This window comes from Ascaphus truei, chromosome 16, assembly GCF_040206685.1.
Source record: "Ascaphus truei isolate aAscTru1 chromosome 16, aAscTru1.hap1, whole genome shotgun sequence".
Taxonomy (NCBI): Eukaryota; Metazoa; Chordata; class Amphibia; order Anura; family Ascaphidae; genus Ascaphus; species Ascaphus truei.
In genome coordinates, this window is record NC_134498.1 from 20,699,285 (window position 1) to 20,716,832 (window position 17,548).

At 41.9% G+C, this 17,548-nt stretch overlaps 1 protein-coding gene across 2 annotated transcripts in view; it reads left to right on the forward strand.

Moving 5' to 3' along the window:
- The first annotated feature begins 16,099 nt into the window (after positions 1-16,099).
- TNMD (tenomodulin) overlaps positions 16,100-17,548 on the forward strand; it is a 51,308-nt gene continuing 49,859 nt past the window's right edge. For both annotated transcript variants that reach the window (XM_075572817.1, XM_075572818.1), the window contains exons 1-2: positions 16,100-16,269; positions 16,360-16,497. In XM_075572817.1, coding sequence (XP_075428932.1) covers positions 16,228-16,269; positions 16,360-16,497 — 180 coding nt within the window. In that variant the 5' untranslated portion in view covers positions 16,100-16,227. The remainder of the gene's footprint in view (positions 16,270-16,359; positions 16,498-17,548) is intronic.

Sequence of the window (17,548 nt, forward strand, 5' to 3'; positions counted from 1 at the left end):
ATGTCACCGCTCTCAGGGAATGCGTGGACGCCGCCTAATTTTGCAAGCGCGAGCTGTTGAAATATGTAAGTATTTAGACATATTTGTATTTACATTGTATACCGTTTAATAAAGATTTTTTTTCCATGTGATTTTGATTACATCAGGCGGGGGGCCCGAGAAATTTCATGGATGAAAAGGGGGGCTCGGCATAAAAAGTTTGCTCACCCCTGTAGGTGATAATGGTGAAAGGCAAGGTTGCAGACATGTCTGACATGTGAATGTGATCACAAGTGATATTCTTTATTGGCTATATGCTAACGGTGGAGGTTTTTTCATCTACCATAACTTAAAATGCGTGTGTGTGTGTGTGTATATATATATATATCAACAACACAACATAAATAATGACTTTGTATCAAAAAAATGTCATATAGATTTCTTGTTAAAAGTGTGATGTACAGTGTGAGAGCTAAACAGGCGTCTATGCTTTGGCATGTGTGCAAATACAATCTTTGGAAAATGCAAATAGTTCTGCAACTCAAGCGTAAAAATACTTGCGCATCTGTTATTTAATTTTGTACTGCTTTTCCCAAAAACAACACTCTCAAAACATTGAGCACAGTTTGTGTTGAGACACATGGGTGACCATTTTGCTGGTCATGTTGAAGCAGGTGAAACGTGTCCTATTTTGAAATTTCCAAAATCCATTGGTAGGTCACATGACTCATAATTTAGGTCACATGACCTTTTACATAGTGCTATTTTTGTGAAAGTCAGACACAAATGGTTACAATTTGCAAAAACTTCAAACATTTTGAGCACTGCCACTTTTTCTGAAAATGTTAAGAAAATGTGACCAGAGAATTTCACATAAAAACTTTCCTGAAGCATATCTGATATGTTATTTCATATCTGAAGACATTTGCACATCTTTATTTACGAAGCGGTCATGCATTTCTATGGGGGTAATTCTATATACAGTTAGGTCTGGAAATAATTGGACACTGACACAATTTTCATAATTTTGGCTCTGTACGCCACCACAATGGATTTGAATTGAAACAACCAAGATGCAATAGAAGTGCAGGCTTTCAGCTTTAATTCAAGAGGTTGAACAAAAATATCATATGAAACGTTTAGGAATTGCAACCATTTATATACACAGTCCCCTTATTTCAGGGGCTCAAATGTAATTGGACAAATTAATACAATCATAAACAAAATGTTAATTTTTAATACTTTGTCGAGAATCCTTTGCATGCAATGACTGCTTGAAGTCTGGAACGCAAAGACATCACCAAATGCTAGGTTTACACCTTTGTGATGCTTTGCCAGGCCTTTACTGCAGCTGTCTTCAGTTGTTGTTTGTTTGTGGGTCTTTCTGCCTTAAGTTCTGTCTTCAGCAAGTGAAATGCATGCTCGATCAGGTTGAGATCAGGTGATTGACTCGGCCATTGCAGAATATTCCACTTATTTGCCTTAAAAAACTCCTGGGTTGCATTTGCAGTATGTTTTGGGTTATTATCCATCTGTAAAGTGAAGCTCCGTCCAATCAACTTCGCTGAATTTGGCTGAATCTGAGCAGACAATATATCCCTATACACTTCAGAATTCATCCGGCTGCTTCTGTCTTCTGTCACATCATCAATAAACACTAGTGATCCAGTGCCATTGTAAGCCATGCATGCCCATGCCATCACACTGCCTCCACCGTATTTACAGATGATGTGGTATGCTTCGGATCATGAGCCATTCCAAGCCTTCTCCATACTTTTTTCTTCCCATCATTCTGGTACAGGTTGATCTTAGTTTCATCTGTCCAAAGAATGCTGCTCCAGAACTGGGCTGGCTTTTTTAGTTATTGTTTGGCAAAGTTTAATCTGGCCTTTCTATTCTTGAGGCTTATGAATGGTTTGCGCCTTGTTGTGAACCCTCTGTATTTGTTCTCGTGAAGTCTTCTCTTTATGGTAGACTTGGATAATGATATGCCTACCTCCTGGAGAGTGTTCTTCACTTGGCTGGATGTTGTGAAGGGGGTTTTCTTTACCATGGAAAGGATCCTACGATCATCCACCACTGTTGTCTTCCGTGGACGTCCAGGCCTTTCTGTGTTGCAGAGCTCACCAGTGCGTTCTTTTTTTCTCAGAATGTACCAAACTGTTGATTTGGCCACTCCTAATGTTCCTGCTATCTCTCCGATGGATTTACTTTTTTTTGCAGCCTAAGGATGCTCTGTTTCACTTGCATTGAGAGCTCGTTTGACCGCATGTTGTGGGTTCCCAGCAACAGCTTCCAAATGTGAATGCCACACCTGGAATAAACTCCAGACCTTTTACCTGCTTAATTGATGATGAAATAACCAAGGAATAGCCCACACCTGTCCATGAAACAGCTTTTGAGTCAATTGTCCAATTACTTTTGGTCCCTTGAAAAAGAGGGGGCTACATATTAAAGAGAAGTAATTCCTAAACCCTTCCTCCAATTTGGATGTGAATACCCTCAAATTAAAGCTGATAGACTGCACTTGAAGCCCATATTCATTATTTAACTGTAACTTGAATTTATTTTGGTACACAGCCAAAATACCAAAACTTGTATCAGTGTCCAATTATTTCCGGACCTAACTGTATATTTTGGGCTGAAGGGGCGGCTCAGTGAGTGAAGACCCTGACTCGGAAAACAAAGACATGAAACTTGAAGCCAGGGGGGTCTGGTTCAAATCTTGGTGTCCGCTCCTTGTGACAATTGCCAAGGGACTTTATTTACCTGTGCCTCAGGCACCAAAAAATTTGTTTGCAAGCTCTTTGGTGACTCTGTTCGCATTATACAAGAAAAGCCCAATTATAATTATTAGTAAATACTGAAGCTCTATTGATTTCCTTACCTATGAACAAGTTTGGTAATTAGAATGGGATATTAGCTATATCAGCTCTGACTCTTTTCAATTCTTGCCTGTGAATCCAGAACTGTAAGAATGGAAATATTCATCCTCTTGGGTATTAAGGGCAATCCAAGCTCTTTATTTATCCCCAGGACTGAAGTAGGAGGTCTCCGGAGCTACATCCCATTAATTACAGCTCTGGGGACCCCCCCTGGAGATACTTACCTCCATAGTAGGTGTCGGTACCAGGGTTCACTTAATGGCCGCTTTTCAAAACTCCCGCGCCCTGCGGACCAATAGGAAGCCGTGATGTCATCCAGTTCAGCTTCCTACTGGTCCACGTGACATGGGAGCTTTAAACTTTAAAGCCCAGCTATCTCAGCCGGAGCAGCTACCGGAACCTACTATGGAGGTAAGTATCTCCGGAAGCAGGTGTCCCCGGAGCTGAAATTAATGCTAAGAACTGAAGAAAAAAAAAAGCTTAGATTGCGCCTTTTAACTCATTAGGGACAGACACCCAAACTGAACCCACATAGTAGACGTGGTATGTGACATACACAGGGACAGCTGTACAATACATTTTATGACAACATACAGTACAAATTCGGAGCTTGAAATAAGAGCAAATAGGGCAGGGGTGGAAACTCCAGTCCTCAAGGGCCACTAACAGGTCAGGTTTTCAGGATATCCCTGACTCAGCACAGGTGGCTCAATCAGTGTCTCAGTCATGACTAGGGTTGCCAGATGGCTTGTCCAAAAATACTGGACACACACGCCCCCCCGAACACATATAAAAAATACCCCCATGCTCCCCAAATACATTTTAAAAATACCCCCACGCCCCTCAAATACATTTTTAAAATACCCAACGCCCCCTGAATACATTTAAAAATAACCCCACCTCCCCCCAAATACATTTTTAAAATACCCAACGCCCCCTAAATACATTTAAAATATACCCCCACCTCCCCAATACATTTAAAATATACTCCCACCTCCACAATACATATAAAATACACCCCCACCTCCACAGTACATATAAAATATACCCCCACCTCCATAATACATTTAAAATATCCCCCATCATCATGATCTCATCTCCCCAGGCTGGCTCCCATCACCATCTCATCCCCCCCCCATTATCATCTTATTCCCCCATCATCATCTTCTCACCCCGAACCCCCCATCCTCTAACCCTGTCCCCCCATCCTGTCACCATCTCACCCTGGCTCCCCCCATCCTCTCACCATCTCACCCTGGCTCCCCCTTCCTCTCACCCTGCCTCCCCCCCCCCCCATCCTCTCACCATCTAACCCTGGCTCCCCTCATTCTCTCACCATCTCACCCTTGCTCCCCCCCATCCTCTCACCCTGGCCCCCCCATCCTCTCACATCTCACCCTGGCTCCCCCCCCCATCCTCTCACCCTGCCCCCCCCATCCTCTCACCATCTCAGCCTGGCTCCCCCCATCCTCTCACCCTGGCTCTCGCCCCCCATCCTGTCACCATCTCACCCTGCCCCCCCCCATCCTCTCTCCCTGACCCCCCCCCATCCTCTTACCATCTCACCCTGCCCCCCCCATCCTCTCTCCCTGACCCCCCCCCCATCCTCTCTCCCCGACCCCCCCCCCATCCTCTCTCCCTGACCCCCCCCCATCCTCTCTCCCTGACCCCCCCCATCCTCTCTCCCTGACCCCCCCCCCCATCCTCTCTCCCTGACCCCCCCCCCCCATCCTCTCTCCCTGACCCCCCCCCCATCCTCTCTCCCTGACCCCCCCCCCCCCATCCTCTCTCCCTGACCCCCCCCCCCCATCCTCTCTCCCTGACCCCCCCCCCCCCATCCTCTCTCCCTGACCCCCCCCCCCCCATCCTCTCTCCCTGACCCCTCCCCCATCCTCTCTCCCTGACCCCCCCCCCCCATCCTCTCTCCCTGACCCCCCCCATCCTCTTACCATCTCACCCTGGCTCCCCCATCCCCCAATCTGTGTCCTTACCTTATTGCCAGGAAGGACACAGACTTCTCTGGGCTGCAGGGTGTGGGCTCCACCCCCGCTGTCCTCTGATTGGAGGAGCGGAGAGCCAATCAGGGACAGGCTGCACAGACTGCCCACCCCCAGTCTTAGCACTGCCTGTCGCACCTGCCCTCGCGCTTCCCTCTCCGCAACAATGGTATTACCTCCGATTTTATACCGGACAGGCAACGGAATTACCGGCCTGTCTGGGTGAAAACCGGACACCTGGCAACCCCAGTCATGACTGATCCATCTGTGCTGAAGCAGGGATATCCTGCAAACCTGACCTGTTGGTGGCCCTTGAGGACTGGAGTTGGCCTCCCCTGATATGTAGAGGCACTCATTCTCATAATACAGCACTTACAGTTTCAGCACAAACTGCTGCTGCTCTCAGCTCATCAACACCAAAGTGGTTAAACGTGTCATTTTTACAGGAACAGTACATTTGCCACTGGAATATCACAGGTCCAAGCCTGCAGAGATGTCATAAAACGCATCACACATATTGAATCAATTTTTGTTTTTCTAAAGGAAGTGAAAGTGAATATTCTTTCACAGCGTGAGCTAGACAGACCCTTTGCTTAATCACGCTCACATTTCACTTACAAAGAATTTGCAGTGAACAATCCCACAGGCCCAGCACATTTATTTTTTTTGGTCGCAGAAGTGAGGTTGGGAAATATCAGCTTATCCTTTTTTTGTTCCAGTGCAGGGCTGGCATACGCGGGTTCTCAAGGGTCACAAACAGGTTTGGTTATCAGGATATAGTCAATTAGTGATATGCGGTCCAACATAAAAGTCCAATCCTGGTGTAAATCCTTTAGGTAATAATGTAGAAAAATAGGTACTGGGGCTAGTGAGGTATGTATTCATAATGTAGCATATACCATTAACAAGAACTCTAGCCCTGAAGGCTGAAGGCTGAAATATGAAGGAAATCAGACCTACAGCCTCATTGGGGGAGTCCAGAGGTAGGTAGAAAGAGGAATATTTACTCACAATTTGTATTGCCCCAGTCCTGTAGTTCTTGGTGGGCGTGCAGCCAGGAGAATGCAGAGAGATCCAAGGGAAAATACTCCAACGCACGGCCCTGAACAGAGCGGGTCCCACAAAACTAATAAAAATATATCAAATGCTTTATTCTTCCATAGTTTAAAAAAACAGAGGTAGGTACCCTCCTACGCGTTTCGGGCAATCCGCCCTCTATCAAGGAGTAATATGTCCCCCACAGTATTGGTATTTAAATACCCTTTAAGGCAGCCCCTATTCGCTCCAAAATCGCCACCAAATGGGCCCGCCCACAAACGCGATGACGTCACACGCAATGCGTGATGATGTCACGCGTCATGATGCGCCACAGCCACGCCCCCTGACACTACCACGGCAACCGCCCGGCGTCCTGCAGTACAGGGGAGGCGGGCCGTACCTCGGGCAGCTCGATCTCAGTCCCCTCCTACACTGCAAAGCAGTAAAACGGAGGAGGAACTGTGCGATCGATGCCTGACCGGGTGGCCCACTCCCCCCCCCACAGAAAAAAATGACGTTGGAACAGTGTACATGAGGCCAGGGTGCGCTGCGTGCGCATGTCAGGCACGGCACAGATGGAGAAAGAATGGCTAGATGGGGCCCCAATACATAGTCCCCAAAATGAAATACTAATACGAATACAAAATATAAACACAATACATATGCATATGTATACTGAAAGGAAAATATGCAGTAGGTATAATAAAGAATATACATCAAATAATATGTTAAACATCAAAAAATAATAAAAATAAAAAATAATAAAAAATAAAAAAACTTTAATAATAAACATTTTAATCCAAAAAGGAAATAATAGATGATAAACAAATAAAGAAAAACATGGGTTAAGAACATAACCCCAACTCCTAAGATACTGAACAATAAACTCTTCTGTATGGACAAAACATATATTTATTTGCCTTCCTTGAAAAAATGTAACGTATGTGTAGCAAAGATCTATTGGCAAAAACATTATTATAAGGTTGGCAGATTCATCATGCGATTAGATTATCACAATATCCATACAGATACACATGCAAAGGGTCCCATATTTAATAAATCTTACCCGGAGATATAATTTTTACATTTTATTAACATAGAGAGCATAACAGTGAACGCTATCCTAAAGTGGATGTATTATCAATAAGAGAGAGAGAGAGGGACATGTACACACCTCCATGTCCGAAGGTGTTATAAACCATCGAACATGGGTAAATATACATGGGACAATGGAAACAATCTGTTAATGAGAATATCTTCAATCGCACATTCCTATGGATACTTCATGTCTAAATAGAACAGAGAACGTCTTCAATCGCATAACCGTAGGATATATACACCAGACATAATATTTGAGAAATAGGAACGTCTTCAATCGTATAAGAGAAAATACTAATGTAATATACAAGGAGAAATCTTAATTCGCACATTTTTTTAAAAAAAACAAGGTAAAGAAAGGGGAAGTGGGGGGGGGGATTTCACAAATGGATAAGGAATACCAGTTTATCTAAGAAAATGTTCTAAGTTCCATTCGGTATTCAAACCGTCAGGAACCCTAGTGTTTAATAAAAAAATCCATTGTGATTCTTTACGGTCAAGGAAATTAACCATATCCCCTCCTCGTTGTCTTTTTACTATTTTGTCTATACCCAAAAAGCTGAAATTCTTGATACCTCCATCTACGCACTCAGAAAAGTGTTTTGAAACAGGGTGGGAAAGGTCACCTTTTTTAATTAATCTGACATGTTCCTGTATTCTTATTTTTAGATTTCTAGTAGTTCTTCATACGTATCTTTTCCCACATCCACACGTAAGCATATAGATACCAAAGATTGAATTACAATTTATGAAACTATTGATTCTATACCTTTTTTGTGGACTGTGGGAAAAGAAATACTGGGACGGTGTCATGTATTTGCATACACTACATGTCCCGCAACAAAAGGACCCCTTAGTCTCACGAAACATATTAGATTTATCTTTGGCTATATCGCTTTTGGAAACATACCCCGCAATTGTCTTGGCCCTGCGAAAGGCGCAATTAGGGCCTTGTTCTACATATTTCTTAAGGCCTGGTTCCATCATTAATAAATTCCAATGTTTTTTTAGGATTGATTTGACCTGATAACTCCTCCTAGTATATTGAGATATGAAAAGTGGTAAGTCAGGACAGTCCTCTCCAGTCATCCCCGTTCCTCTCACGTCTTTCTTCCTCATCCTTGACTCTTTTGTACCAATCAGTGAATTTCTATCAATATTGGTAACCTCATCGATAACTTTTTGTAGTAATTCTGGTGCATACCCCCTCTCTATAAATCTCAATTTCAGTTCCTCAGACCTATCTTGGAATCTCTCCAAAGTGGAGCAATTCCGTCTGAGCCTGAGGAACTGACCTTTCGGAATGCCTGATATAAGAGGTAGCGGGTGACAGCTGTCCCCCCTCAGGAAGGAGTTTCTAGCATTTTCCTTCCTGAAGGTATCTGTTTGTATACATAATTCTAGATCTACATAAAACAGAAGGTCCAAAAACTTTATTTGTTGCATATTGAAATCAAAAGTGAATTTTATATCAAAAGTATTAGTATTAACATATGTGAAAAAATTGTGTAATGTGTCCATATCACCTTCCCAAATAAAAATAAGGTCGTCAATATAACGCTTATAAAAAACAATATTATCCCTAAAGTGATTAGTGCTACTATAAATAAACTGTTCTTCCCACCACCCCATAAATAAATTGGCATATGAGGGGGCAAAACTTGCCGTGCCTTTCTGCTGTAAATAAAATTTGTGTTCAAACATAAAATAATTGTGAGTGAGTAAAAAATCAATAGCCTCCAAAATAAAGGTTGTGTTAAGTATAGAGTTATTTGGACCTTCTATAAAAAGTCGAACAGCTGTCAAACCTCGCTTGTGTTTTATAATTGTATAGAGGGAGGTAACATCCATAGAGACCCAAACATAAGATTGTTTCCATTTAATTTTTTGAATTTGATGTAATAGGTCGCCAGAGTCAAGGATGAAGGAAGGTAATTCTCTCACAAAATACTGTAAATATTTATCCACATATCGTGAGAGTCCATCTCCCTAATTTTGAATCTGATGTACGTGCAATACTCACCTGTTTTATCACAATATAATTTTATATACTAAACTATGAGGTTTTTTGCGCTGTTTCTTTTGTCGTTTTTTCTATAGCCTTGGTCTGTGGAACCATTCCACGAACTCAGCAGCACAACCTCACATTTAAAGTAACGGTTTTTTTATATATTTTTTTATATATATATATATATATTTTTTTTATATATTACTTAATATTCACCATTAAGCACTTTATTCACGATTATTAGAGCGCAGTTCACTATCTGTTTCTATCACTACTTCCTTGCCAGTCGCTTCCCCCTCCTGCCTCCGATATCCCTGTGGCTGCAGCCCGGGGCGGGAGGTGGGCTCGGGAGGTGCGGGAGGTGGGCGGCTAGTGGGAGGACGAGACTGGCGGGCTAATTCTGTGGCTGGAGATGGGGTAGCTGGGTTGGCAGATGTGCGGGGGAAGCTGGGTTGGCGGGGGTGGGGGAAGCTGGGTTGGCGGGCGCAGGTGGGAAGCTGGGTTGGTGGGCGCAGGTGGGTGGGGGGTTGGGTGACTGACTGCCTTGGTGGGTGACTGACTGCCTGGGTGGGTGGGTGACTGACTGACTGCCTGGGTGGGTGACTAAGTGATTGTGTGGGTGGATGACTGAGGGACTGGGTGAGTGACTTTACTGAATGGGTGACTGGGTTGATTGGGTGGGTGACTAAGTGACGGCCCGGTTGGGTGACTGCCTGGGTGGGTGAGTTTGGCGAGGTGGGTGGGTGGATCAGTGAGTGGGTGGGTGACTACCTGGGTGACTGACCTTGACTGGGTGGGTCCTTGCTTTCTGACTGGCACCGAGTTTGCAGCAGGGGAGCCTGGTTCAATTCCCTGTGTCAGCTCCTTGTGACCTTGGGCAAGTCACTTTATCTCCCTGGGGCAGGGACAGGGACCTGTACCTGCAAAATGGCTCTGTAAAGCACTACATAAAACTAGCAGCGCTATACAAGAACATGCTATTATTATTGTTATTATTATTATTATTAAAGACATAACACATAGTTCTAAGGCACTTATGTTTGTGTGTTTGTGTTTATAATTACTGCTTCTCAGAGGTCTCCACCTCTAGGTTCTCTCATAGCTTTTTCTTCCCCCCATCATGGGGTCCGCCAGTATTGGATGTCTTTTTCCGCCCCTCTGTCGTACAACGTTGCCTCCTCGGTAGTGGATAATATTGTTCAGACGGGCCCTTGTGGGGCATCAGTTCCGACCATCTCCTCGGTACCTGCAGGCTCAGTTTTACAAGGAAGTTTGTAAAGTCCTCTCCAGGTTTGAGGATTGTAGCTTTCCTCTGGTGCAGCACAATCAGTTTATTGGGAATTCCAACATGTGCCTAACGCCATCTATTGCAGGCATGCGGTAACCTGTTTAAAGCTGCAGTTCAGTCTTTTTTTTTTTTTTTTACTTCAATAGTTTTATGTGTGCAATCTCTAATTACCTAAAGAACTGTATAACTGCAGGTCAATTCGTTCTCCATGCATTGATAGGTCGAAATTTGGTGACATAATTAGTGAAGGGATCTGTTTATATTCTGCTTGTCTGTCAGTGGAAGATCATGAATATTCATGAGCAATCCTGCACTGACATGTGCTAGAGGGAGGGCAGGGCTGACAAAGGGGTGTGCCAGGGCTTTTGACAGGACATGAAGGGGCAGTGCCTTAGCAAATGGCTGTTAAAATAGAATACAAGAAAATTGGTCTTTAAAAGTTGTTGTTTTTAAAACAGAAAATGCTAAAAGTATTTTTTCTTACTACAGAACTGATTTATTTAAAAAAAACACACATGCAGGATATTGACTGAACTGCAGCTTTAAGCTCTCTGTGCCGCTGCAGGGCAAGTGAGGAGAGATCATCATAGAGTTGGATCTCAGCACCTTCAAATTCCACAGACTTTGTCTTTCTGGCCTTTTGCATTTTTATTCGTTATCTTTACAATGATGTAGTTTAATTACAGTGTCTCGTCGGTTCTGTATGCATCAGCCTTGTTCTCAGCGCCCTGTATGCCCTATCCATTTTCCACATCTTGTTAGGGGGGGGTCTTCCTGTAAAGTGGGAGAACATCTTCTGCAAGTAGGCCTTAAATTCCACCGTCTCAACCATCTTCAGTATCCCCTGTATTCCTAGCTTGGAGCGTTGCCCTCTGTTCCCCACGTCCTCGATCTATAGCAGGATATTCTGCAATCTTTGCTCTTGCTCCAGCACTTTTTCAGATAACCACTCCTGAACCTCGGACACTGCTTCCGTCTTTACTTCCAGACATATTGAGTCAGCAGAGAGCCATCCAGGATGGTATGCATGTGAGTGTGGAGAGGACACAGAGGGTTAATCTATTTTGATTATTTTGGTGTAGTAAACTTTTTTTTTTTACTGTCACGTCTGTGAGATATTGCAGTAAGTGTGTGTGTGATTTAATTACTTTCCTGACACAATTGATTGGTATTTTGCTGTGACAGAGGTTTGTGATGAACAATCAAGTGTGCAAGCACTGTTTAAGCCGAGCAGTTACATAGTGCATGAGGTTGAAAATTACATATGTCCATCAAGTTCAACCAATGCTAAATGTAGTTAACTAAGATACTCATCCTATATTTGTATTTCTATTACAGAGGAAGGCAAACAAAAAGCCCCAGTGATATTAGCCAATTATGCCTTTATAAGTGGAAAAATTAATTCCTTCCAGTAATGACAATTGGATTTCTCCCTAAATCACCATGCTCCCTATGTCTATAACTTATTTGATATATCCCTGTATACCTTTCCTTTCAAAAAGATGTCTAAACTTTTCTTAAAGATATCTATTGTATCTGCCATCACAGACTCCTTCGAAAGTAAATTCCACATTTTACCTGCTTTTAATGTAAAGAACCTTTTCCAATTGTCTGAGCAATGAGTATATATATATATTACTGTACATAAGTTACACTCATGTGAATGATTTTCTGTCTTCAAAATCAGTTTCATTAATATACTGCTGTTCGTCTATTACTCTGAAGCACTGGTCCTCGGAACTTTGTTCTCTTTGCTCCAGCCTTATGTAGCACTGTATCAAAAGCTTTTGCAAAATCTCAGTAGACCACATAAACTGGATTGCTCTGGTCTAAATTCCTACTTACCTCCTCGAAGAAACTAATAAGGTTAGTTTGGCATGACCTATCTCTCATAAATCCATGCTGACTGTTGCTAATATTTTTTTTTATCCATTACGTATTCCTGAATATTTTCCCATACAAAACCTTCAAGTAGCTTCCCCATGATTGGTGTCAGGCTTACAGGTCTGCAATTCCCTAGTTTATTTATTTATAAAAATGTTTTACCAGGACGTAATACATTGAGAGATACTTCTCATTGTCAAGTATGTCCTGGGCACAGAGTTATAAAAAATACATGGTTACAATAAAACAACAGGGTTATACAGTCACTTCACAGACATTTCATGGACAGATAAAGTAGGAAAATTGGGTACAGGGTATAAAGGGCTTGTGAGTTTCATATAGAAATAGAGCAGCTTTAACATCAACTAACATCAGCGACCGGCAGCAAACGGCTCACGCCCTTTGGCTGCCCTTCGGCTGCGCCAAAGGCTGTGCGCCTTTGGGGCAACGCAGATGTACACTGAAGTGGGTGAGGTTGAATCGGATGCATCTGTGAACAAAAAGATATTTTCTTTGTGTCCCCGTGGCTCATTAACATTCCAGTGGGTGGGGTTGCCGATTCAACAAAGAACAAGCACATGTTAACCCTCAGCACGCTGGTCCTCTACAGAGGGGAGCAGTTCTTGGGGGGGCCCCATCAGGCTGTGCACCCTTGGGGCGACGCAGATGTTGTGATCTAGCTCCCTTTTAAAATATACTGTAGACACCACTGCTTTTCTCCAGTCTTGTGGTACAGAGCCTGTGGAAATGGAGTCCTTGATTATTAAATATAATAGTCTGGCTTTTAAGAGAAGAACCTATGGATGCATGCCAGGTGCTTATTTTACCTGTATTTTAAGAAGCCACTTTTCTTTCTGCGTTGGTTAACATTGAGGTTGTGGCTTTCTCTTGTAATATTTGTGCAATTGACAAATCCTTGGTATAAACAGGAAAATAATGTGTATAATACCTCAGCCTTCTATATAACCCCAATAATTTGACTGCCTATCTCACACTGAAAGAGTCCTACATTTTATGTTCTAATCTTTTTGCTGTTAATGTCATTAAATACCTGTTTAAGGTTAATCTTACTTCCCATTGCAATGTTTTAAAGTACAGGTGCCTGCCCATTTATCTTCAGTATTGTTCCTGCAATAACTTCTGGAATATTCACTAAGTGGTATTCTGCTTTATGATGCCTTCTCTGTTTTGGTCATTTTCCTAATGCTCTGTCTTAATATGGTGGCATCTTAATATCCAATAGGTCATCTTGTCCACAGAAGCGGCATCCTTAAGGTCATGTGTATCTGTCAGATTTAAATTCTCTTACATAAGAATCAGTAGGAAGTAGATACACTGGCGACACGTTTAATTTGAGTAGGGCTAGTACCGCAAGCCGGGACATGTCCCGGCTTGCTAGCTCCACTCCCTCGGTGACGCGCGGTCACGCGTCATCGGGAGCCTGCGTCCCCTGCACGCGCGTCCAGGGCTCCCCGAGGGAGCCCTGGTGTCCCGCGATGTGGGGGACGGCGGCAGGGGGTTCCGGGGGACCCGGTGGACCCGGCGAGCGGAGGGAGAAAGCCCCGATCGGAGGGCGCTCCTCCACGGCTTCGGCGCGCGCCCGGCACCCTCCGGCGCGCGCCAGGTTACTGCTGCGGCCGAGACCAGGCAAATGCTCGAATAAACTCGGCCGCAGCAGTACAAAGAACATAATGCATTTAGCTGTACATTACTAGTAATGAGGGGTAGGTCTACAGCCTGCACCCCATTTCAATAACAAAAACTGTAAGTACATTTCCCTTTTTGTTCATTTAACATTTACTTACTTTGAAAAGTTTTATAATGCTAGTCTATAGAGAATTTTCGTTTTTCCCCTTTAATCCCTAATTTCTAGTATATTTTCTTTTTTTACCAATGTAGTTCTATGTTAATCAGCACTATCTATAATCTACTATATATTTCTTCTAAGTCCTTTGTCTGTTCGCTCTGCATTTGGACACCTTAAGATATCGTAACCACATTTTGCATGCTGGTTCCTGAGATGAAGGAGCAGGTTTTTGTCTGTTTGGATACAATTCAAAATGACATCACATATGATATCACAAATGACATGAACCCATCACACAACCCTCAAGCTGCTGTACCACTTAATCTTGGCCACTCAATCGAATCATCTGAGATGCCACCACATAATTGGATGCTTAAAGTTGGCTCACCTATCATGCTTCTGCAAATGTAGATGCTCAAAGACTATGTAATGGAACTCGACTAATAATAAAAATCTTTTGTCTAATGTCATCGAAGCCACTATTTTAACAGGCTGTGCTAAGGGAGAAGACATATTCATATCAAGAATCCCACTCATCCTTACTGACATTCCTTTCGGATTCAAACAACTTCAGTTTCCAGTGAAGCTTTGCAGTGAAGAATTTGTATGTTTTTGCACCTGATGGGAAAACTAAAAATATAGTATACCAAACAGCATTACAATAAAAGTACGTAAACATTTTTTTCATTAAGAAACGAAAAAATTAAATTATCCATTTCGAAATCTCAGTATTTTTGAGGTTTCTTAGAATGCCTGAGAAACGCTGGGCACTTTCAGATAGTCCAGAATAAAGCAGTATTGCACAAAAACTGTACATATTTTTCCATATCTAATCGATGAAAAGTGGCCCAGTAACTTGGTATAATAATGGTAACCGCCCATGGTAGCTGAGGTTTTTGGATTTTTTTGTCTAAACATTTTGCATAGAAATGGATCACTTTATGTTGAATTTGGCAGGTACTATTAACCGTTGCACCAAAGATCTGACATTTTAATTATTTTTATTTTTACCAAGATGCAGATGACTTGCCAAAGTTCACATTGGTTGTGCGTTTCAGTCAAAGTTCTCTCACTTCAATCATTACCACAAGGTCACCGATATACCACCAGACTGAAATTGAAGTAATGAGAAAGGCATCTTCTGGCAAGAATGAATAATAAGGTTTTACTGCAAGGGGTCAGGTCTAGTCATTTAAACTGTAAAAATTACAACTGCTACAGTACTGTACGTACCAGAAATGTACCTCCTTTTTTTCTATTTCTGTATTCGTTCTTATCCTCTGTGCCTTTGTTCTCTGGCTTCCTTTACTCCACTTTATTTATTGTTCCCTTTCTAAAATGAAAAATAGAACTTCCCATATGAGTAAAGACAACTGGTATTTGTGTAGCGGAAAATTCTAAAGTAAGCAATGACTGCACAATCTTCTGCAGAAAGCCAAGCCTGGCAAATGAGATCAGTCTTTGGAGCATGGAGGTCATTGCAGTGGGCAGGTCTTGAGAAGTATAGTAACGTTTTAACAGATGGACGGAATGTGGTCAAACAATTTAAGTAAGCATGGTTTCCTTACATTGGTGTGAGCAGATATTATATAGGCCAGGAGTGGCCAACTCCAGTTTTCAATGGCCACCAACCGGTCAGGTTTTAAGGATATCACTGCTTCAGCACAGGTGGCTCAATCAATGATGGAACCACTGAATAAGCCACCTGTGCTGAATCAAGGATATCCTTAAAACCTGACCTGCTGCTGGCCTTTAAGGACTGGAGTTGGCCACCCCTTGTTTAGGTCCTCACAATGCCTGTTTTGAGGACTTTAATGTCTAAGCATAATGGAACGTTGGATATAGTATTCAAGGGTCTCTTCCATGAAACGAAAACACCAAAATAAGACCCTCACTAATGGCAAATGAAGCCGATATTGTATCACATCATATTATATTAATATCGATATACTCGGAGAAAGAAAATCAGTTAAGAACTCGAAGATAAGAGTAAAAGCATGCAGTGGTAACTATGCCCAATTTTTCATTCCATAATTACTTTGAGCGATAAATTCTCTCGATTGTTTTCAATTTGCTATAACCTCCCATAGTAGCACAGGTTTTGACAGATCATGAAGTCACTGTAATCCAATTCCTCTTCTGTGGTACATTAGCAGACATCCAGCTCACTCTGAATTACACAACGGCAGCTACTGTAGTGCTTCTAATTCTCTCTCCACAGAAAAAAGTCACTTTCAGGAACTATGAAAAAAGGACACATGTTAGACGAACACGGGCTTCATGATGTAAGTTTTCTATTATTCATATTTTATTAAACACTATCATTCTGTTCTGCTATTGTTAGTTCTACAAACATTTAATTTTATCTTTTAAAGGCAGAAGCATCTAAGACGGAAAAGCGGAAATTGAAAAGATGTAAGATTTTGGCAATAACATTATCTGCGCTTATGACAACGTCTCTTATTCTGCTGTTATTTGCCGTGAAGCATTTCTGGCATCGAGCACCTGAAAAGGTAGGAAAACATATTACAGTATCTTTAAACTTTAGACAGGTTTCTGCTTACTCAATATGTAGTATTATTACATGTAATATTTTTTTAGCAATAAAGCCAAATATCACCAGAAGACAAATAGATTGAATGTTACTCCTTGTTTTCTGTCAATCGAAAAATTTACTCAAAAAACGTATTTGATATTTTTCAAGCTTTCATAATGGCAGAATACGAAACGAAAAGAAGAATAGGGGAAAATAGTGGGGTTTCCCAAATATTTAATTCTTACAATACCACTTAGAATTCCAGACAGAATTTGTCAGCTTTGTACAACAAAGACACATGGTAAAAAGAACTAACTAATTTAAATGGGGAAGTGGGTTTGAACTTAATCATGATACCGTCTCGTGAAACCGTACTGACATGCAGAACCAAAATTTATCGTAGTAATTTTAGTTTAATAAAATTATGTTTAGACGTTTTTTTTTACACATTACACCTAATAAGCCATTTGTTAAAAAGTATCATCTAATCCCCCAAAAAATAATGCCACAATAAAATAAATACCATAGTGTGTATCACAATACATTAATGTAACCATTGTATGACTGAAGATGATCAACAGCCAATTTGACAAGAAATTGGTTAAATCTTTATTGTCCATGAAAAAACCAACATGATCTATATTTCGGGTATGAAAATAAAATAAAAACACTACTCATTTTTTTAATTACTAGGTGTTTGTTTAATGGAAACCCCAAATCTCCGTTATTTGTTTGTTTAGAATCTTTAATATGAAGTTCTCCAACTGACTTATAAAATATAGACAAGTGCAACTTAGTTTTAACAACGCGGCAATAAGATCTCATTTAAAATGATGTGTCTGCTTAGAATGATCTGTCTCGCTCCTTCATAACCCACATTTCTGCAGCAGACAGCTCAGATTACCTATTAACAGAAAACTGTGAGAATGATCAAGTATTATCCCAGATCCTCCACTGCTCTGCCAGAAGCATGTGGAAAAAGACTTGCAGTGCCACGTAGAGACAGGATACCAAAAGGCTCATATATT